General features: G+C 38.3%; 1 protein-coding gene across 3 annotated transcripts in view; it reads right to left on the reverse strand.

The window, feature by feature from the left end:
• LOC306871182 (sialate:O-sulfotransferase 2) overlaps window positions 1-24269 on the reverse strand; it is a 60980-nt gene that overhangs the window by 20941 nt on the left and 15770 nt on the right. For 2 of the 3 annotated variants that reach the window (XM_079418951.1, XM_079418950.1), the window contains exons 3-4: window positions 10502-10616; window positions 8048-8918 (exon numbers count right to left, since the gene is read on the reverse strand). In XM_079418951.1, the coding sequence (XP_079275077.1) occupies window positions 8048-8474 (427 nt within the window). In that variant the 5' untranslated portion in view covers window positions 8475-8918; window positions 10502-10616. Of the gene's footprint in view, window positions 1-82; window positions 320-8047; window positions 8919-10501; window positions 10617-24269 lie in introns of all 3 variants that reach the window. The other variant, XM_079418949.1, reaches the window with a different exon arrangement.

Raw genomic sequence — 24269 nt, forward strand, 5'->3', positions numbered from 1 at the left:
CCGGCTGTTCTGTGTCAGTACCCCCACCCCCCTCCACAGCCCGCTCCTGAGGGCCGGGGACCCCGACGTCATGGTGGTCGACCTCGTCCTTGGGGTGCAGGGCGTCCGGGATGTGTGGCATGGAAAGTGTCTAGGAGGTTGGGATCAAGGATGTCATTCCTGTGCACCCAGGAACGTTCTTCTGGGCCATACCCCTCCCAGTCCATCAGATACTCTAGATTATCACCACGGCGTCGGGAGTCCAAGATCTCCTTGACCTTGTAGGCCGTTCCGTCATCCAGGATCAACAGAAGGGGGGGTTCCTCAACCTGATTGGGATCTGTGGAGATATGTACAGAGGGATAGTGAGGTTTGAGGAGTGACACATGGAACATGGGATGAATTCTGTAGTGAGACGGTAACTCTAGTTGGTAGGTGACAGGATTGATCTGCTTCTTGATGGTAAAGGGGCCAATGTATCTGGGACTGAGCTTTCCACAGGGTGTAAGCATCTGGATGTCTCTTTTCGATAACCAAACCTTTTGACTCGGTTGATAGGAGGGAGCAGTGGATCGTCTAAGGTCGGCTGTTATCCTGCAGTGGCGTATAGCTCTCTGCAGCTGGTGGTGGGCTGCGTCCCAGACCCTCTCGCTCTCTCTGAATCAGTGATCAACAGATGGTACATCAGATGGATCGCCAGACCATGGGAAGAGTGGGGGCTGGTAACCAAGTACGCACTGAAAAGGGGTGAGTCCAGTAGACGGCTGACGAAGGGAGTTCTGAGCGTACTCGGCCCAGCCCAGGAACTGGTTCCAAGAGTTCTGGTGGCCGTGACAGAAGGTTCGTAAGAAGCGACCAATCTCTTGGATCTTTCTCTCCGTCTGCCCGTTCGTTTGCAGGTGGTATCCAGAGGAGAGACTGACTAACACACCTAGGAGGGAGAAGAATGCCTTCCATACCCGGGAGATGAATTGAGGTCCACGGTCCGATACGATATCTTCTGGGATCTTCATAGTATCGGAACACGTGGTTAAATAGGAGCTCAACTGTTTCCATAGCCGTGGGAAGTCCTTTGAGAGGAAGGAGACGACAGGATTTCGAGTATTGGTCTACTGTCACCAGTATACAGGTATTACCATCGGAGGGTGGAAGATCGGTGATGAAATCCACTCCTAGGTGTGACCAGGGGCGAGTCGGAACGGGCAGCGGGTGGAGCTTGCCAGATGGTAGATGGCGAGGGCTCTTGGAGATGGCACAGTCAGAACATCCTTGAACGAACCTTCGTACATCCCGAGCCATGCTGGGCCACCAGAAGCGGTCTTTTAGCAACGAGAGGGTTGCATTGGCCCCTGGGTGGCCAGTGCCCAAGGAAGTGTGAGCTGAGTGAATGAGGGGAGTGTGTTGAGTTCTGGTGACATACTGACGTCCTGGAGGGCAGCCCGGCAGATCGTTGTTGGAGACATTGGAGGAGGGTACAGAATTGGATGACCAGTCGATGGGCCTCACAATCAACTTCGGAGGTATGATGGGTTCTGGTTGGTCGTTGGTATCTTCTGGAGCGAGGAGATGGGAGAGAGCATCCGCTTTGACGTTCTTGGAGCCTGGTCGGTATGAGATGGAGAAGTTAAAGCGGGTAAAAAACAGAGCCCATCTGGCTTGGCGTGGATTGAGTCTTTTTGCCTCATGAAGGTATTCTAAATTTTTATGGTCGGTAAGAACTGTAAAGGGATGTTGGGCACCCTCCAACCGGTGTCTCCATTCTTCCAGGGCAAGCTTTATAGCGAGGAGTTCTCTATTGCCCATGTCATAGTTTTTCTCCGCCGGGCTAAGTTTAAGGGGGAAGGCGCATGGATGGAGTCGGCTGGATTCACCTGCTGCTGAGATAATACAGCTCCTACTCCGGTAGTTGAGGCATCGACCTCGACGATGAAGGGTTTGTTAGGGTCAGGATGGACGAGGAGTGGAGCACTGATAAAGGCGTCTTTGAGCTTGTGGAAGGACTCAGTGGATGATGGTGTCCAGAACAGTGATTTGCGCTTGTTTTTCAGGAGATTTGTAAGTGGGCTGGCGATGGTACTATAGCCGCGAATAAATCTCGAGGAAACTGAGGAAACGTTGGAGTTCCTTAATCGTGGTAGGTAGAGGCCAGTTCTTGATGGCTGTGACCTTCCCCTCATCCATTTGGATGCCGCTTTGATCGATGTTATAACCAAGGAACTGCACTGAGGGTAGATGGAATGAGCACTTTTCGGCCTTGAGGAAGAGATTGTATTCCATGCTCCAGGAGTAAATGAGGATGTCATTGATATAGACGAGAACAAACTTGTAGAGAAACTCCCGGAGTACCTCGTGCATAAAATCCTGGAATACGGAGGGGGCGTTGGCGAGCCCATACGGCATCATGCAGTACTCATAGTGGCCAGTAGGTGTCACGAAGGCGGTCTTCCACTCGTCCCCCTCACGTATCCGGATGAGGTTATATGCGCTGCGGAGGTCTAACTTGGTGAACACTCGGGCTCCGCGGAGATATTCTAATGCCGCTGGGACGAGGGGAAGTGGATATAGTTCTGTGTCATTCGGATGGTAATTGTTTCTCATTTTGGATGTCTGTAAAAAATAAAGTTACATGGCACCTCAGTGATAAAACTGATTCAAACTATTCACAGCTGAGAAACGAATTCTGTGATCCTACGAACCAGGAAAGCACCGCTCATGTGGCCAGTCACATGATTGTCTGCTGTAAATAAATTGTCATATTCTTGGAATAAAAAGAATACATTCATATTTAACAATATCCTATTTTTTTATTATTTAAATCTCCTTTTTAAAAACAGGAAAGTAGATATGATATACAACCCGAATTCCAGAAATGTTGGGACGTTTTTTAAATCTGAATAAAACTAAAACTAAAAGAATTTAAAATCACATGAGCCAATATTTTATTCACAATAGAACATAGATAATGTAACAAATGTTTAAACTGAGAAATTTTACAATCTTATGCACAAAATGAGCTCATTTAAAATTTGATTCCTGCTACTGGTCTCAAAATAGTTGGGATGGGGGTATGTTCACCATGGTGTAGCACCTCCTCTTCTTTTCAAAACAGTTTGAAGATGTCTGGGCATCGAGTTTTCTGGAGTTTTGGTGTTGGAATTTGGTCCCATTCATGCCTGATATAGGTTTCCAGCTGCTGAAGAGTTTGTGGTCGTCTTTGATGTATTTTTTGTTTAATGATGCGCCAAATATTCTCTATAGGTGAAAGATCTGGACGGCAGGCAGGCCAATTCAGCACCCGGACTCTTCTACTACGAAGCCATGTATGTATATGTGGTTTTGTATTGTCCTGCTGAAATACACGTCGTCTGGAGGGGAGCATATATTGCTCTAAAACCTTTATACACTTTTCAGCATTCATAGTGCCTTCCAAAACATGCAAGCTGCCCATACTGTATGCACTTATGCACCCCCATACATCAGAGATGCGTGATTTCAGGACACGAAGGCGCTTCTGGACCATGTTCACATATGGCTTCCTTTTTGCTTGATAGAGCTTTAGTTGGCATCTGCAGATGGCACGGTGGATTGTGTTTACCGACAGTGGTTTCTGGAAGTACTCCTGGGCCCATTTAGTAATGTCAATGACAGAATCATGCCGATGAGTGATGCAGTGTCGTATGAGGGCCCGAAGACCACGGGCATCCAACAAAATCTTTGGTCTTATCCCTTACGCACAGAGATCTCTCCAGTTTCTCAGGAAACTTTTGATGATGTTATGCACCGTAGATGATGAGATTTGCAAAGCTTTTGCAATTTGATGCTGAGGAGCATTGTTTTTAAAAGTATTCCACAATCTTTTTACACACTGTTTCACAGATTGGAGAGCCTCTGCCCATATTTACTTCTAAGAGACTCTGCCTCTCTAAAACATCCCTTTTATAGCTCATCATGTTACAGACCTGATGTCAATTAACTCAATTAGTTGCTAGATGTTTATCTCTCAGAATGATGGATGGCATTAAAGATGTGGAGATTAGCAGAAATAAGTTAATGCAACCTCTTATTTAATATAAGGCAAACATAAAGCTGCTTGGTTAATATTTTTATGTATGCAATTATAGGCCTATATAATACATATTTGAAAATTGTATTCTATACCTGCTGCTGCCATAATAATTACAAATTTCAAATGTTTACATGCTTTTCTTCTCTTTCTTATTTTTGTTCTTAACAGCTCCCACTCGCCATGCTGGAGCAGCTGTGAAATATTGTCCTTGCAAATACATTATAGCATTTCATAATTTTTTAAAAATAATAAATGTGCTTGCAAATTACAGCATGCATATTTACAGTGAACTGCAACAGTTGCCATACTGTGTTCAGCAGTGGTCGAAAGCATTTAAACATTGAATTTCACATCGATTTCTCCTTATAAACTCAGAGATATGGATTCAGATGACAATTAAATTACCACACAACCTTGGTGTTTGCCAAAATGAGAAAAGTTGTGCCAGGGAGAAAAACACCAGGATTCTGCAAACAAATCATGACTAACCCCTGTAAATGTTCAAAACTACTTGCATCCCCATGAGAAACAATTACCGTCCAAATCAGGCTTATATTTTATTTTGTCTTTTTCTTTGCTAATAAAATGGTTGTGAGCCCTAGCCCCATCCTCCCCTAAAATAACAACAACAACAATAACTTATTATTATTATTACTATGACAGACACGATCATTGTAGTTATAAAAGTGTCCCTGAAGGAGGCAGAGTGGAGACAGGGATGGCAAACGGAAGAGAAAAAGGAACATTGTATGCCAACATGACCTCAAAATTGATTCCCCTATGCTTCTATACATGTCCATGTTCTTCACGATTCAACAGTGCAGGTTATTTTAAAAATCTAAATACAATCTAATCACAAATAAATGTACTATAGAAATATTAATCAAATAACTTTCTCTGCAATTATTAAATCATCAGTTCTGGTAAATCAAGTTCCGCATTATTTCACATTCAATATCCTGTTTCACCCAAAAATACATCAGATTATGAAATTAAAAAGGATTGAACTTCCACACGTTTTACATGTTTTAAAGACACTACTTTATAAACTGACACTTTTTCCTTTCTTTTTCTCGTGCTGTGGAAAAGTGTGTGTCTCTATGAGTTTTTGTGTAAAATTATCATGAGTTTTTGATGCAATCTTAGACTGTGTCACAATGAACACAAACATAAGAGAGAGCGACAGTCGTGCATTTCCACTTATGTACGGTCATTTCCTGTCCTTGACTTCCTTGAAAATTAAATGTGCATTTACAATCATGAAGATACAATCTCCACAAATATTACTCCGCAGCTTCCTCTTTACCAGAGGTTGATTGCTTAATGACACTATTTTGATACACTAGTTCCCTGTCTAAATACTGTAAAGCTGATATAAAGCCACCCGGCTTTATATCAAGCTGATGTACAGCTGCTTTGACACAATTTGCATTGTTAAAAGCGCTATACAAATAATAGTGACTTGACTTGACTTAACTCATACCACATATGACTGTCAAAAGAAAAGAGTGCAGTTTTTTTACTAGAGGCCCTGAGGGTTACGCTTGAGAACCATCTGTTGAAACCTCTTAAACCTCACTATGGATAAAGGTAATGACCCGAGACTTGAACAATCCACTAATTGGCTTTCTTTTGCCTGTTTGTGGGTTACTGTGTGAACTATAGTGAGTTGCCATAGGGCGCTGTAGTGAGACTTTTCCAGATGTAGTCCATCTTTCACAGAGAAAAATGCTTTAATTTTACAGGGGCCCACATGGGCAATTCTATCAAGCTGTTTCTTGTGGTTTAAAGTTCACTGTGATAGAAGCAACTTGCACTGCTTCAAAATGCATCCTGTGAACCAAGTGACTAAAGTTTCAGGTTCTTACTCAAGGAAGAAATGCAAAGTCTATGAATAAAGGCCAGTGCACACCAACAACAATAACTATAACTAAAGTTTTAAAACGTATAACTTTATAACTGAAGCTCACAATATATATACACTACTGTTTAAATTTTAAATGCGTTAAAATGAATATTTAGATCCAGTACACAATAGATTGCACAACAAATAAGGACACAATAAATTGACTGTAAAGTGACTAAAAGACATTAATAATATTATAAAAGATTTTGTTTTTTAAATAAAAGCTGTTCTTTTGAAATGTATATTCTCAAAGAATCCTGAAATAAGATCATCATGGCTTCCCCAAAATATTAATCAGCACAACTGTTAAAAAAAAAAAAAAAAAAAAAATCACAATATTACAGTTTTTACTGTATTTTTGATCAAATAAATGCAGCCTCAGTGAGACTTCTTTCAAAGCGTTATTTTTTGTTAATTAATTTCATTCAAATGTGATACACAACATCTGTTGCTCAGCTGTTTGACAAGCAGTCACAAAAATAAATAACGATTAGGAAAAATCTGGCATTTTTCAGCTTTTTAATTCTGAGACCTTCAGCAAACACACTTTCATAGAGGACCAAATATGCAGGACACACCATGTATATTTAATGGCATCACCTCAAAGAAGAAGCTTTTGTTTCAAAGGTTAATAAACTGACTTTATGTTTATGTACAGTAATATTGGGGATTTGAGAAAGTCCATAACTAACCCATAAATGCTCTCACTGGGATCATTCAAATGAGGTTTTATTAAAAGCATCAAGGGTATTTTTTTCTATACTACTTACTCTGTTAATTAAAAAATATAGATTATAAAATATCATACATTACCTGATTTTAAGATTTTAATATTTGTGCCTGCTGCTCAGCAACAAGATATATAGGAGCTATGAAACATCAACAGCAAATGTGCTACTCTACAACCATCAGAAACACACACACATTCATTATTTACTTCAACCAAAAGGGCATTTCATTCCTAAAGCTTTAAAGACACAGGTGCCTCGCCATACTCCACTGAGCTTCAACCACAACCTTCATAACATGATGACTGTCAGAGACAACTGACCACTGACATGCTGATTCACTCTCTTCTGATCTTAAAGGATAAATCAGCTCATTCTGATCAACAGCTGCATTGAGCTTCACAAGACACACAGTGCTCACTACTCACAACACCCTGAGCACTTCATCTGACAAAAATGAGCTCATTTGCAATGCCCTGCAGCACTTGAGTCACACAGATTATCTTTGAATGTGATGATAGCATGTAAATATACAGAATTCTAAATATACAATATAGGATGTTAAAATCCACACTTAATACATACATATGCAGTGACTATTGGGGTAAATTTTACTCTATATTAAGACTCTGAGGTTGCAATCGTAAGAGCAGAACTGTGCTTTATGGTTTTATGGTCCTGACAGAAGTGCAATATTAATCATTTCTTTTTTTAACACACATAACCACATGTGCCATTTCTGTGCGAGAACAACATGTAAGGTATTCTGTTATATAAGGAAACTCCTCTGTGCATACCATGATGAAAAGACAAACACTGACAGCAGTGTTTTAAATGCTTAGCCAGAAAGACCTCCTTGGTCAATCAGCTTAATCAGAGAGACTGCTCTTGTCAACTAATCAGTATTTTTGTCATGATTTCAACTATCAATATCACAACATCGCTTAAACAAGATACCTTTAAGATATTTCTCCTGATTTTTTTTATTTAGAGATTTACATGATTTGAAGTGTTGTTTTATAGAAATGTAACAGTTCTTTGAGGTTAATGTATAAAATAATAAAATGTCCATTTGTTTTACTGTTTTCGGCACAAACCTTCATAAATCTGGTAGATTTCTCTAAAACAAGACTTGAAATGTAATTTTCCTTTTCAAATGAATGTATCTTGGTTTTAAGATTTTGTGATTTTTTAATTTTTTTTACTAGAATGGAAATTCATTCAATGCTACTGGTTTGGCCAGTAGTCTTGCTATACACTCTTCAATTTGGGCTAATATCAGAGCATTTTCTATGACTATAACTGGTCAAGATGATGTCTATGAACAAATGTTAAGTCTTGGTGACATGATAATGGAACTGTTCCTACCTCTCCCATCGTCCATCTCTTTGGTGGTTCTTCCTTTGGCTCCATGACTCCAGCTGCTGGTACGATCGAATCCTCTTCCGGCCCACTCCGGTGCATCCTGTGCCCTATTTTCCTTCCTCCACGGTGGTCCAAATCTCCGGGGGGCTCTCCGTGTTTCCTTAAACACTCTTCCTAGGAGCCTGAGACCATCAGAGGTAGAGCTCCCAGCACCTGTGCTGCCCCCACCTTCAGATATAAGTGGGTCACGGCCGCTTCCAGAAGCTCCAGTGGTGGAAGTATCGCTGGAGAAGCCGGAGTGGAGGAAAACAAGACTGCCAGCGGTGAGGTAGAGGAGGATGAAAGAGAAAAAGCGCACCGGTTTACGCCGGAAATAGCGGTGGATCTTCAGTAGCGGTCTGGCCATGATGGGCTCTCGAGCCACACGCATTGGCCTTCGATGTTACACAGGAACATATAAAATCAGAGACAGTACCTTCCTAAAACGTTCATGGTACTATGAGTCTCTTTGAAACACTAAAACGATTCCCAAACCTGGAAACAGTAGTCGTGACGGTACTGACATTCAGCACATTTAGTTTATCTATTAAGGACCTTCCTCAGTTTGCAGCAGTGCGGCAGTATGCAGGAATGTGTCCGTGTGTCCCGTGTCTTTCTACGTCCCCAAAGAGGCAGCGACAGAGGAGAACGGTGCTACCGCAGAGGCCATGTTGTGAAAGACGAGTGGCAGTAAAGACTGAAAGATGATATTGCCGTTGCGACGCTTTCACTCCTGTTATCGGACTCTTGCTCTCCCGAGGCCTTGTTTCCCACCGAGATGTCCGTCAATAAAAAGCAGCGCTGATTCACTCCTGACCCAGCCCTCACTCACAGACTGAAAAACACAAAATGACAGATACTGAACAAGAGGTAAATACTAATGAGGTCTCTGTGCATAAAAACAAAACACTTTATCTGAAAGGGATTAAATGTATGGAGTTAAAATTCAGTAACAGGCTGCAGAAGCATTATTCATGAACACCTAAACCATCAAACATGGAAGCTGAATTTACACAACAGCTACACAGAAGAAGACAGAGGCTGCTCACATCTTAATTATGTCCGAAAGTTGTTCAGTTGTTGTCATTTCACAGATATCTCCAAACGACAAAGCTCCTATTCATAATTAAAATGACCTTAATGAACATCTTTAAGATATGAAAAGAGTCATTTAAAATGGATTTGTTCTTCTGTTGATCTCTTATTTTCTTGTAACAAACATTACCTCACTCAGAGATACACAGTGCCAAAAACCAATTAATTTGCTTCAAAGAATAAAACAACCAAAAAAGTGTTTCACGCAGAGGAAATGGAAATTAATCTGTGTCATAAATACATGGTGTCACAATGTTTCTTCTTAGCGTAGCAAAAAAACAGGACTGTATTTTGACAATCAGAAAAGACTGGCTTCCCAAACACTGCGAAAATAATCTCAGTAACACTTTACTTAAAGCCATTAAGTGCAATGCATTATATACGCATTAATACATCATTAATACAAACGCTTATCAGTTCATTGTAACACTATGCATTTTAAATTTGGTTACAATTATTTACAGCAAGACATAATGTATTACAATGCACATTATGAATAATTACAACGCATTATACCCTTTAATAACCCTTTATAATGTATTATACATAAAGGCTTTAAGTAAAGTGCTACCATATATTTCTTAGTATTTTTATCTCACTTTACAGTAAAAATATCTAAGCATTCTTAAAACAAGATCAATTTACCTTAATAAACTACATAAGACTCGTATTCAGAGAATATACATTGAAGTCTATTTTACAAACCCCATTAAAAACTTGAAAATATCCCAACATCCTTAAAACAACATGCATTTATTTGATAAGGAAAATGACATTGTTTTAAAGAAATCTACTAAATGTATTAGGTTTCATGCTAAAAACAAGAAATTTAGATATAAAACAAGACATTTGTGAAAATTGTAAAAGAATCTTGTTTTAAGAATTGAAAACTTGAAAATTTAACTTGAATATATCTTAAATTTTCCAGTTGGAAACAATTTAGCATCATCAATTTATTTGAAACAAAACGTACTGTCAGAAAACCAGTCTTGAGTAAATGATTTAGTTTTAGATATGTTTAGATATTTGTACTCGATAATAAATCTGATTTTTGCAGTGAATAAATTGTAGCACAAGACAGGATGGAAGTAGTCCATTCCCGTTCTCTCAAAGACCCCAGTGTCCACAGTGGGCAAAAATATTCAGGCATGGTGTTTAAACAAGCAGTCATAATCAGCCTCCTTCCGAGGGTAACGGAATTTTCCGTAGCAAACATCTCGTTACAGACTTAGCGTGAGCGTGCATGTGAGTGTGTGTGTGTGTGTGTGTGTGTGTGTGTGTGTGTGTGTGTTTGGGTATACAACGACCCAATGTCACCGTTACCTGACCCCTGGGCTCCCACCTGCCGCAGTCAGAGTGGAGTCAGGCTGATGTTATCATGTCAACATTCTAAACCAGCAGCACACAGACTTCATTCAGAGCAGCTATAGCTCAGTTCCTATAGAGAGGGGAGAAGAGGAGGGAAAGAGAGGGAAAATTAATTTAAATTCATGTTGCACACCACGGTGTCAAGGATTTCACTTAGTGTAGGCTCTTTAGACTTAATTTTTTTAATTGCCTTAGGCGCATGTTTTTTAACTCTATAGACCCAGGCCTTTAAAAGAGCTTGTAAATGTGTATGTGTGTGCAAATGTGTTTTTTGTGGTAAAACTCATAGACTGCTTGGAGACATATGGGCGTATGCTGGTGTGACATAGTAAAGAAGCATTCAAGACTGCAGATTGAAGGAAAGACACCAATAAAAAACTCCTAGACCTGCAATCAAAAGTATTAAGAGCTGTGATATAAAGTACTGTGGCTCCAAAAAGTCACAGTTAAAATGTAATGCATTAGGTAAGAACATATCAAAACAAGACCCATTTATTTTATTTTAAAAGAAAGTCAAGCACACCTTTCACATTTCACAAAAAGTTAGGTTTTACTGTAAATGTTGTAAAAACACTTGATTTTCTGTCTAACATTAATTAAACACTTTCATATTTAATCTTTTATATTAACTCTGAACCCTGCACACTTCTTAAATAATTTGGAGGACATTCTCGGTGAAGCAGGATATTAAATGGAAAAAAGTGGCTTGACCTCTACTCTAATTTGACAGGGCTAATGGATATTTTTCACATTCACACCAAATAAGACTAAAAATGTTCACTCAGAGAGAATCTTGGGCAAACTATGTCAGAATTAATCTTGGTTGCTTGAGTTAAGGGCCATGACCTCAGGTTGCAGTCCACAGGCTTTTCTATAAATACACAGTCCATTACTGATAGAGGGGGCAAGCCAAGCCACTGTGCATCAGCATACACAGAGCTACAGTGCAATACAGACCCTTCCTGCACATGCTCCATTGTAAATAAAAAATACCACCACTCCTGTGGGACCACCCAAGCTGTCACTGTCGCATACAGACTGTACACCTTCAACTTTAACTGTCCTATATATACACTCGATGTGTCAACAGATGACGTAGGCTCCATCTCATTTTCTCCTCCAAGTTCAAAATCTTCCGACATCATTGTTTTACCTTGTAAACTCGTTGAGTTGTAACTCCCTTTTTTTGTAAATGGCGTTTGACTTAGTATTTACACGTTCAACTTGTAAACACTGACTTGTACTTTCGCCTATGTCAAGCGTGACCTTTACAACGTCATTACGTCATGACATTGGCATTGCAGAACAGGCGAGCATTTGTGTTTATAAAGCATATACATTTTTATTTTATTTTTTTAAATGACTGATCGTTTCGCTAGATAAGACCCTTATTCATCGTCTGGTATCGTTTATAGCCGTTTGAAGATGCACTTAAACTGTAATTTTGACCTTCAACCGTTTGGAGTCCATTGAACTGCACTATATGAAGAAGATTCCTGGAATGTTTATCATCAAAAACCTTAATTTTTTTTTGACTGAAGAAAGAAATACATAAACATGTTGGATGACATGGGGGTGAGTAAATTATCAGGAAATTTTCATTTGAAAGTGAACTAATCCTTTAATATGAAAATACGATCGGTTCACATTCCGCTTGAACTGAGGCGCTACATCTGTCAAGAGCCCCAAAATGGTATTTATTGTTTGAATTTCTTAATGATAAAATTCTAAAGCTGAGACCTTGTTTCATACCAGAAGTAACCTGCTCTGTCTTGTCTGTCGGCATGTTGTCAGTTTCCTCCTGGCTCCACGATGTATTTTTTACTGTGTGAGAACATGAGGTGTAGTGTAAGAGCGGCATGGACTTATCGGACACAGCAACAGTAACTAAGGAGGCCGGGTTTTTGTGAAGGGTCAATTGAAGTGAAGTGAAGTGAAGTGACATTCAGCCAAGTATGGTGACCCATACTCGGAATTCGTGCTCTTTAACCCATCCAACGTGCACACACAGACAGCAGTGAACACACACACACCGTGAACATACACCCGGAGCAGTGGGCAGCCATTTTATGCTGCGGCGCCCGGGGAGCAGTTGGGGGTTCGGTGCCTTGCTCAAGGGCACCTCAGTCGTGGTATTGAGGGTGGAGAGAGCGCTGGACATTCACTTCCCCCACCTACAATTCCTGCCGGCCGGGGACTCGAACCCGCAACCTTTGGATTACAAGTCCAACTCTCTAACCATTAGGCCACGACTTCCCCCTTTGATCATTGAAAACTGTAACTGGTCTCTAAAATTTTGGTGTCATATAAGCTAATTTATTAGAATACAGGATAGATAACATGGGTTTTTCTATCAAATTGCAATTTTTCTATCACCAAAAACAAAATAGTTATTGTTTTCATTATTTTTGGCAGCGAAAGTAAAAATTTAATCCACTGGCCACAAAATCTCAAATTGTTCATTTTTTCCCCCTATGAACCCTGACATTGAGATGAAAATAAACTAAAATAAGGGATAAAATAAACAGCTACCCACCATAACACACAACAGAAGCTTTTCTGCCTGATAAAAATTGTCATTTAGATTGTAGGTTTTTGTTGAAGTAGAGGTTAAAATTATTCACAGCACATGAAACTGACTTTAGCTGAGTAAAAAGCAGACATTCTTTAATAACCGTCAAGAGTTCAGGCGGGACCTCATGTAGTGTGCTAAAAATGACAGCATCAGCATTTGCCCATTAAAGTTTCATGACCCCAGAACCACAGGGGCCCTTCTCTCAGCCTTGCTCTTGCTCTGCTTCCTTATTTTTTCTTTGTTTCTGCGCTCTGTTCAGTGGTTATGGCTTTTGCTTCAGGATTAAAGGCAGAATTCCACAGACACTACAATGATGTTTACATTAGAATCTACAGGCCCACAGGCATCGTGCCAAAGACCAGCATGTCAAACTCTCACTACCACTTACATTTGCTATGAATACCCAAGTGATCTACTTAACATCGCCTTGTGTGTATTTAAACTCTGCTTTCCAGTTGCATTTCCACATATCAGACCATGTTTTACTTACAATATCATTTCACTTTATTATACACTAATGTATCACAGATGCACCCTGTCTTCGCCTACACAGGTGAAACTGTCAGGAAGAGCGTTTATATAATTGTGCATTTGTCCACTACATTTTGTGCACAGAATACAACTATCAAAACAATAAAATGTGATTTTAAAAAATAAATCAAGTTTCTTGAACAACTCATTTTATACAGCATAAAAACAAATGGACTTTATTTCATTGTCCGTTGCTACACATTACCTATGCTTAATATAGTAAAAAAAAAAGTTAATTATGCATAATTATCTCTAGCTAACTCTAACCCAAAACTTAATCCTATAGTAAGGTGTATTAACATGTAATGTTGTTTAACAAAGTGATTTAAAATGTAAACTGCAATTCAATTCACATACCTTGATGCTCCAAAGTGTAAACTTGTGTTTGATCATGGTTTAGTCTATATTTATTTTAGGTGTTTTTGTCATTTTGTCCGCTTCATGCATATGGGATTTGGCCAACTACAAGTCAATATTTAATAGTTTACATTAATCAGCTTAGAAAATTTAAATGTTAACATTGCTTTCTCAGATGTGGACTTGAGTCTACAGATTTTTTTAATAGGAGTTTTAGAGCACTTTTACAACATGCATTTGGTTATGAAACCAGTTTTTTGAACTCAGTTGCCCTCCAGCCATCTGCATTGAGGAAGAGTTTTATGACTTATTTGTAGTCAGACACATTGTCAAGATCAACAGTGGAAAGATAAAGTTTCAGCTGTTAATTTCCCTACACTGTGGCCTTTTGTTTCAGAAAAGTGCACAGAAAATAAGTATTACCACTTTTCAGCATCTCTTGGTGCAAGCAGCATCTGCAAAATATGTCACAGAAATGTACTGGAAAGGACTATTAACTAGTCTGTTAGGAACATATCCTTCCGCCCAGTCTACACCCATGCACTGCACCTGACATAATATCTCTTGACTGGATGACTTCCCTATAGCCCCCATTTAAGACACACAAAGCCTGCCTTACCCTGTCATTTTTATGCCAGCCATTTTAATTAGAGGGATGTCTGATCTCTTAGCATGTGCCTGCTTACTGGCTCTTTGCCCAACTGCAATTAATTACTGGTGTGCCTGCTCAAACGATCGGGCAGCCAGATAACAATTTCTCAGCGAGAATCTGCAGGGATTTCCTCTCCTCCGTTTGATCCTGCTACTGGGGTTTACACACCACTTAAGGCCATTTTCCTGGGTGTAGCAGGTGAGAGGAGAAGCGGGTTATCAGAGCGCTGAGGACAACCTCTTTCAGATCTTGACAAGTGTGTATGACTGCAAATAACTGGATAAACATTACATTTTTCCACAATCAAGTATACAGAGTGCTGATGTGGACCCGAGTTCAGAAAACTGGTTTCATAACAACCAAATGCATGCTGTAAGACTTAAAAATCTAGTGTAAAAGTACTCTAAAAATATGTGTAAACTCAATTCCACATCTGAGAAAACATGTTAACATTTTAATTTTCTACAATTTAAAATGCATTCTGAAAATACAAATAAATCTCAAGACAAAAGAAGGTGACAAATATATATTTAAAATGTAGTAGACCGCAAAGGTAAGAGAATATCTGCTATACTGTATGTCTAATTATTACTTTTCTCCATTGTGCTGCTGACACTGAGCACCAATTTCAATCAATCAATGTCTAACATTAGCTAATAGTGACTGCACTGCTTCTATGCCCAGCACAATAAGAGCACTGGGTTTTTATAGTGAAGCTTAAACCAAGGGATTGGAGAGAAGTGCCTCATTGTAATCTTTATAATATTACATAGTCCATTACCCTCAATCCCCATGCTTTTATTCATCTGGGGAAAAAGGAGGCAGGGACAGTGAGAGAGGGAGCTAACAAAAATGGGTTAAAAATACAGTAATCCCCTTACATATATGTTGTACAATGGTCCTGATTCTCTGCATGATATTCTGTATTTACATAGTAGCTGTGCATTTGCTTGTTTGTCCTCAATTCCCCTCACCAGCCCCTCGGTGATGAAGTTCTACATCTTGCATTAATATGTGTGTAAAGTTCATAGAACTGTTACAGACATGTTTTTGACTTTTCTCATGTATTCACATGCCTATTTATAGCTTGAACACTAAAGCATAACCCAAAGAGTTTAGCCATGTCTACAAACAAGACTAAACTGCCCTCTTATTATAATCTGTAATAATTTTTCAATTTCTGTTGTATTTTTGATCAAATACCCTGTAACGGCAACCTTGGTGAGAGTGAAAGACTTTCAAAAACATTTTTTTTTAAATGACTTACCCCAAACAAATGGTAGTTTATTTACAGTTTGTGATATTGCATGTGTCATGCAAGGTGAATAAGCAACAAAGGCCTAACAAACTATATTTGATAGCAGGTAGATCTTTTGACTTATTTCTTAGTAGGCATCATCTTGAAAAGAAATATCTGACGCATAGCATGATTGCTATGCACCCAAGTAATAGCTAGATCTCAAAAATAATTGACCTGAAACTCTCTCATGCTCCTCCAATCAGGATAATGAGCAGCACAGTGGTTTGGGCCATTGAACTGATTAGATGTTTTGCTGTTGTTCTCATTAAACCACATATGCTGTATCCAATGAAGCCTCATGTAAGCATGAATTGCCCTTAAAGATTGCCCTGAGGGCTGTTATTTTTTATCAGACTTACTGCTATTCATATCAGTCATAAAACACATTTAGCTCCTTGAACAAACATTGTTTTTTAATTATGGAGATTGATGTAAGCTCAAATCTATGTACTAAATATGTTTATCAAGAGATAAGCTGAATTCAGCTCAAGCATTTACAGTCACGGACACACTCACAGTAAAGTTCGCTATGGCAGTGTTTCCTGTGTCACCTTTAGTCAACAGAGTCATTAATTAACTCAAGAGGAACAGTCTGTTTTTCCACACTATAGCCAAGCCGGAAAAACGCTTCACTGAACCTTCCCTTCCTGGACGCTGTCTCCCAACCCTGGTGACTTCCCTTTCTTTATAACTCACTCAAATTATCGTATTCGTTTTTTCATTGTTAAAAGCTCACTTGGGTGCAATTACAAAATTTGGACTTATATTCAAAGAATATTGAAATCGAAAACCCTTGGGACACAGCAGTATTCCAAAATCAAAGCACCACACACAAAACGCACAAGCATGCCCATCTACTTCAATCTGCCACACGCTGACCTCTGCATATCTGAGTCAGAGAGGGAGAGGGGGAACGGGCCAGTGATTATTTTTATTTTTGAGCCTGGCCAGAGGAAGGATTTTGTTATCTGACTAATGTCAGTCAAACACCCACCCACACAGACCCCCAAATCACAGACAAGAGCCTTCTGCCTTGAAACAGATCAATCCACAGCATAACGCCAGTGTAATCCTGCATGTCTTCAGCTCAACAAAAACAAATCAATGCACACATCTCAGGTTTAATTCAGTTCAATTCTAAGTCCTAATTTATTCCATACCAGTTCACTGGTAGGGAGGACTTATTTGTAGTCTTTTTATGAAGTTTTTTTATTATTATTTAATATGTCTCACCCAGCTACATGAGAATTTATCAATACAGAAAAAACTTGCCATTTTCTTATAAATCATTATTGCAGGTATCATAAAAGTTGTCAACAAAGTAAAAAGTATATACTATAAATTTATATGATAAAAATATATATTAATAATTAAAAAAATTATAATGTAATCCTTTAAAACAAAAATATTCTGATGAAAGAGAGACATTCTCTAATAACTAATAACATAGTCTCTAATAACTAATAAGCATAATAATAATAAATTGTAATAAATTAAATCCTATTTCTTTATTCCTGAATGGTATTGTATCCTAAATGTGACCATGGACCACAAAACCAGTCATAAGGGTCAAATTGAGATTTATACATCAAATATAAAAGTTGAACAAATAAGCTTTCCATTGATGTATGGTTTGTTAGGATCGGACAATATTTGGCCGAGATACAACTATTAGAAAATCTGGAATCTGAGGGTGCAAAAAAAATCAAAATATTGAGAAAATCGCCTTTAAAGTTGTCCAAATTAAGTTCTTAAAAATGCATATTACTAATCAAAAATTAAGTTTTGATATATTTACAGTAGGAAATTTACAAAATATCTTCATGGAACATGATCTTTACTTAATGTCCTAATGATTTTTGGCATAAAAGAAAAATCAATAAGTTTGACCCACACAATGTATTTTTGGCTATTGCTACAAATATACCCCAGCGACTTCAGACTGGTTTTGTGGTCCAGGGTCACAAATAAGCATAAGTCAAACGTTACATCTAAACTTTATACACTATAATCACTATAATCCTGTCTGTCCTTTGCTCCTAAAGCCTCTTAATCTAGACTGACTCCTCAACAGGTTGAGAGAAAACCAAATATGAAGATAGCTAAGCATTTTCTTATATAAGTTCTTATATACATGATCAAATTCTACAAAACACACTGAAATTGTAGACCATTTGCTGAAGTAATAATTTTTGAGTATGCAACTAAATGTTTCATACAAAAACTTGCAATATTGGTCATTATACTAAATAATTTTATTTCCAGGAGAGGAGAGTGTGAACAGCATTGTTCTGCTTGCTGAAGGTGTATTTAAGCGTAATACCCTTTATTTCAGCTTGAGCTCTAGTTAGAGCTGGGTTAGTTTCATTAGAGCAGTGAGACAGCAGGAAGAACACACAGTTTGGCTCTTGATGTGTGTCAGGAGAGCACTGTGCCTCTCAAATCCTTCCTGAGCTGAGAGACTCGGAGCGAGAGACAGAACCAAGAAACAAATAAAGAAGTCTTTCAGCGTTAAAGGGATAGCTCACTTATAAATCCTGTCATCATCTTCATGTTTTTCAAAACCAGCATGACTTTTTCTTTCATGGAATAAAAAGGAGACATTCTGAAAAGAATACTTGTCTTTTTTTACATGCAGTTACAATGAACAGAAATTAAAGCTATCAAGCTTCAAAAGCACACAAAGGCACCATGAAAGTGTCACTAAAGTGGTTCATATACAAGTTATATGATAGCTTTATGCATCACCGTTCAATGAAAATCAGCTGACATTGCTCTCTTGACAGTTGAGAGAAGTAGCAATCTCCAATTTGTGAACAAATTATTATTTTTGATATGATTTTTTCAGCGAACCAATTGATCTGGTTCAGGAATAAACAAGGAGCCTTTCATCAGCGCTGAGACGCAGGCCTCTCATCAAAATAAGCATCATCATATTTTGATAATATATTTATACTGTTGTGGATATATGGCTGAATAATATCTTTTCACGCAGTATAGGGAGTCGTTCACAAGCTGCACATGCAATAAGCTGCTTCATCGCTAACAAACAATACAAGTCATTTGCATGTTCTGTTTCCTTTGTACAGTAGGTAAATATCCACCTCCATATGTGCTCTTTTTGTTTTCTGTTCTTATAAAGTATATTGTATAAGGTGTGAAAAACTGCTGTCAATTAATCAGTGCATGAGTGAACAAAAAACACAAAAATAAATTTAGAATTTTGCAAACCCAATTAAAGGATTAGTTCACTTTTAAGAAAATTTTTGCTCATAATTTACTCACCCCCATGTCATCCAAGATGTCCATGTCTTTCTTCAGTCGAAAAGAAATTAAGGTTTTTGATGAAAACATTTCTCCATAAAATGGACTTCATTGGGACCCAAACGGTTCAAGGTCCAAATGACAGTTTCAGTGCAGCTTCAAAGGGCTTTAAACGATACCAGACGATGAATAAGGGTGTTATCTAGCGAAACGATCGGTCATTTCAAAAATAAATTAAAAAGTTTAAGTTTTATAAGCACAAATGCTCGCCTTGCTCTGTTCTGTGATGCGTGTTCGTGACGTCACGTAATACGCAATTACGTGGAAAAGGTCACGGTTGAGGTAGGCAGAAGTACCGTATAAAAAAGTATCGTATTAAAAGTATCCTTTAAAGCCCTTTGAAGCTGCACTGAAACTGTCATTTTGACCTTGAACCGTTTGGGTCCCATTGAAGTCCATTATATGGAGAAATGTTTTCATCAAAAACCTTAATTTCTTTTCGACTGAAGAAAGAAAGACATGGACATCTTGGATGACATGGGGGTGAGTAAATTATCAGCAAAAGTTTTTTTAAAAGTGAACTAATCCTTTAAATCAAAAGAGTGATTAATTTACAATAAGACCTAATTATAATCAGGGCTGGACTGGGACAAAAAAAAAATCGGCCCTGGCATTTTGGCCCAGACCGGCCCACTACATGTGATCAAAATACTACCCATCTTTGCACGCTCTTGAATATGTATACCAGCTCCTATTCCATAAAAGCACTAAAGCCATATAATAATAGGTAGGAAAGAGTGAGTGTTGACACATTAAAAACTTCTAAAAAGTGTAATTTATTAATATAATAAAACTATAATCCACACTGATGAATCCTAAAACTATAGGCCTATATAGTTATGACATCCATCTTGTGTGTGCCTGTGTGTTTGAGGGAGAAAGGGAAGAGACATGATAAATTGCTTGATCAGATGATCACTGTTTCCCATAGTATAGCATTAAATAAACTTTAAACTTAGTCAAATTTGTAAACTCCTTGGATGAACCTTTATAAGCATAAGAAGGCATCCTGTGTGTTTGTGTGTGTGTGTGTGTGTGTGTGTGTGTGTGCAGTGGTGTATAAAGTACACGAAAGCCATACTCAAGTAAAAGTACAGGTATCTTACCAAAAAAATGACTTTGGTAGAAGTTGAAGTCTTCGTTTACAATATTACTTGAGTAAAAGTCTTAAAGTATATGATATTTATTGTACTTAAGTACAAAAATATTTTTAAAAATCTTAAACGTACTTAAGTATTGAAAGTAAAAGTACAAGTAAATGCAAAATGGAAAAGAAGCAAATAAATATATAAAAAATATTCATACAGCTTTAGTAGCAAGATTGCATTCAGTTTTAACTCTTTCTTCCATTTTGTATTTTTGGGTAAGCATAAGAAGCCCTTCATCCGGTACTTAGTGTCTTTCATTCCAACATAAGAAAACATTTCTAGAATCTGCATCTAAAATAGCATTTAGATGTATTTACACAGTTTATGTATCTCAGAGGGGACATGGATGCATTTAAACAGCAGTTACAGATGCATAAATAGGCCTAATGTTGTGTTTTTAACATAAAACGTTGAATACTGATAATTAATTTAAATAATTTAAAACATGAAAAAATAGTCAAAATGTGAAATTAAAACTGCTAGTAGGTGACAGCAAAGACTTTGGTGACAGAAAGTGACCATTAATGAGTGAGTCATTGAGATTCAACCGATTCATTCAAACGAATGATTCATTCAGAAACAAAGCATTTGACTGTGTTAATGAGTGAATCACTGAATCATTTATTCAACCGATTTGTTCAAAAAGCTGATTCATTCAATAAGTAAACACAGTCCATTGCTCAGAGATGCAAAACAGTGCTGTAATCTTTGTTTGGAACTATTTTCGTTGGCAAAATTTAGCAAAAACAAGCAATAAGTCTAAAATGTAAGTCACTTATTGCTTTACTGAACTTGTATAAAATTATTATTAAATGTTCATGCTGATATCTGCAGAAAAACGGTACTCTTTGTGTGATATAGATATAGAAGTTAACTATATTATATAAATATAAAAAGCATACAGAAGCATTTTTGCCGTCTACAATTTAGAATGCCTGGAATTTTGAGTTTTAATACATTAATAAATCAACGTGCGTGCACTTTGTGTGTGATTTGATGATATAGCCTACTTGATAATGTTAGATCGCACATCATTACAACACTTACCCTATTATTGCAGAAGATATACTGTATATCGCACACCCCAGACTCGACTGGGGAGTTGTTTAAAGATGTGATTGGGTCAGCCCAATGTCAATTAAGAAAATAACCAATGGGCTGCTGATTAAATGTCTCATGGGCTGGTCTGTCTGGGGGGAAAAAAATCCTAAGCCGACTTTTTTTGACAAATACATTAAATAGCCGCAAAGACCACAGCGCCGTCAACTATTTAGTCAGAAAAAAACTATAGGCTGCTAAGAGTTTTATGGGCTGATCAGACAAATATGGTATGAGAAGATGTATAGGCCCAGCCTAAAAAGTATGTCGGCCCAGCGGGAAAATTCCTGGTCTGCCAGATGGCCAGTCCGCCTCTGATTATAATTATTTCTAAACAGCTGAGAGAAAACAAACAATTGTTATAATATTAACAGAAAAATTATTTTAGGTCAGTACACAGTAATCTTTGGGTGTTCCAAGTTCAAATCCCAGTTCGTGGACCTTTCCCAATCCCGCCCCATCTTTCTTTCCCACTTGGCCTCCTGTCCAGGGGGATGTTTAGTGTTTTGGGGGCCCATACTACTATTGCAAGGGCCTGTAAAATTCAGACCATGTGACTGATAACATGCTGATTTATGATGGAAGGAACACCCCTAGCTAAGATAATTGCCTATCTAATTGGTCAAGACACCAGAGGGGATGTGTCCAGAAGCCGAGTTTAAAAACTCAGGACACCATCAAACTCTCTCTTAGTTACTCTCTTCTTCTTAAAAATGCTCTTAGTCACTCTTCTTCTTAAAAATACTCTCTTAGTTACTCTCTTCTTCTTAAAAATGCTCTCTTGGTCACCCTTCTCCTCTTCTCTTTTGCCACCACGTTTTGACGCTGCTCTTTGAGCGTGCTCTGGCCCACGTGCCAGCTGCTACCATAATGAGAAGAAAACCACCTAGTCTCGTAACATCTTTTTATTCTTTTACTTTAGTTTCTTTTCTTTCCGTGGAGTTTCGTGTTCTAATGTAAGTTTGCTGCAAAGTTCAGCTCCGACTGCACTCGCTTCAAACTTCAACCAGACCAACGCCGCATCCTCAGCTAACGCCCAAGACCTCACTTCAAAGACTACTGAACTCTCAACCAATCAGACACTTCGGGGGAACCCCCTTCCTGCAACGACGACGACAAAAGGGATTCCCTTAGCAAAGCAAGCAAGTAACACCTCCAGGTTCTAACTGAATCAGGTGCGCTTAATATAAATTTTAGCCTCATTGAGAAACTCAAAGCGAGGGTTAAATAAGTGATTGATGGTTGTTCAGGTCTATGCAATTGAACATATTGCTGTAAACTTGGGATTTCACATTTTCATTCTCTTAAACTCATCCTTTCCTCACTTTCTCTCTTTCAGCAACGTGTGAATGCGTGTGTTCATGTGTTAGAATAGTTTATGTCTTCAGGTTTATATAAATAAAATCTTATTTATATTGAAAAGAGAAGTATCTTGTGTTTTGTGCCCACAAGTTAATGTCTTAAACTGCCGATCTTGTTACTGTGCTATTAAATAGTGTTTTCACTATATTTTGGATTTTAATATCCAGAGCAGAGTTTGTTATACGGCTCGTTCAGTGAATCACCGTAACAGTGAGTCTGTTCAAATCCCTATAAAATCATAAATGATTCCCTTTGAGCTAAATTAAACTATTTCTTTAGATTACATATTAATATTATGTTTTTATTACATTACACCACGCAATTGCGTGGGTTGCGTGGTGCCTAAACACGCTACTGCTCCTGTCATTACACTAAACCTGAATAAAGGCAAAAACAAATCTTAAATAAATAAATAAATAAATAAATACATACATTCAAATTACCTGGTCTTTGGAGTTAACAGCTCAATGGAGGGGAAGATTATCAATCAACTACAATGTAAATTTTGGTCTGTTTCTCAAACAAAGCTATAAAAGTGTTTTGTATGAAACATGAAAGTGTGAAAGTGTTTTAAATGACACAGTGCTTTCAAAACCTATTTTGAAGCTTGAAAGCAGTAGATTCATTTCAGCCACATGAAAAGAGTCTTCATTATAAATTTTAAGCAATTCATCTCATTAATGCATCTTAGAAAGAGGTAGAGGGCTAAAAACCAAGCAGTGCTTGGAGGCTACATGTGCCTTGCGGGATTGCGTACATACACATAAAAAGCCGTCAGTCAGTGTCAGTGAGGTATGTGGTGTAAATGTCCTTGCTGCTGAGCGCCTGCATGCAGCACTGACGTTTCCGCTCTTCCTTTCAGAAACCATTCTGAATATGAATAAAAAATGAGCTGAGAGCACAAGAGAAAAAGAGACTGCGAAAGAGGGCGAGAACAAGACAAAGCGCTGGTGAGTCTTGAGAGAGTGGGCGGAAGATAAATTGCAGAAGTAGAGTGAACTACGAGAAGAACGGAAGAACACACACTTTAAGGGAGGGGGTGAGCATGGAGAAAGATGCCTGCATGAGAAAGAAATGACTGTGGGTTCCTTTGAGAAATGTGGCAGAAAGATTGTTGTTGCCAAGATGCTACATACACCAAAAAAATGCTGCTGTGGAAATGTATTAATATATTAGCCGTGGGAGAGGCAAACCTCAGATGTCTAATGAAGTTCACACATCCCCTCCTTCAATATTATTAGCATGCTTCTCCCATGATGGCTCAAAAGACAAACACTGCTGCTCTAGCTGTTCACTAGAACAGCTATATGGGTTCAAAGCATAAAACATTATGGGTTTTTAACAAAATATTCACTCTTACATTGAATCCTTTAGCA

This window comes from Barbus barbus (genome assembly GCF_936440315.1).
Source record: "Barbus barbus genome assembly, chromosome: 6".
NCBI lineage: Eukaryota > Metazoa > Chordata > Actinopteri > Cypriniformes > Cyprinidae > Barbus > Barbus barbus.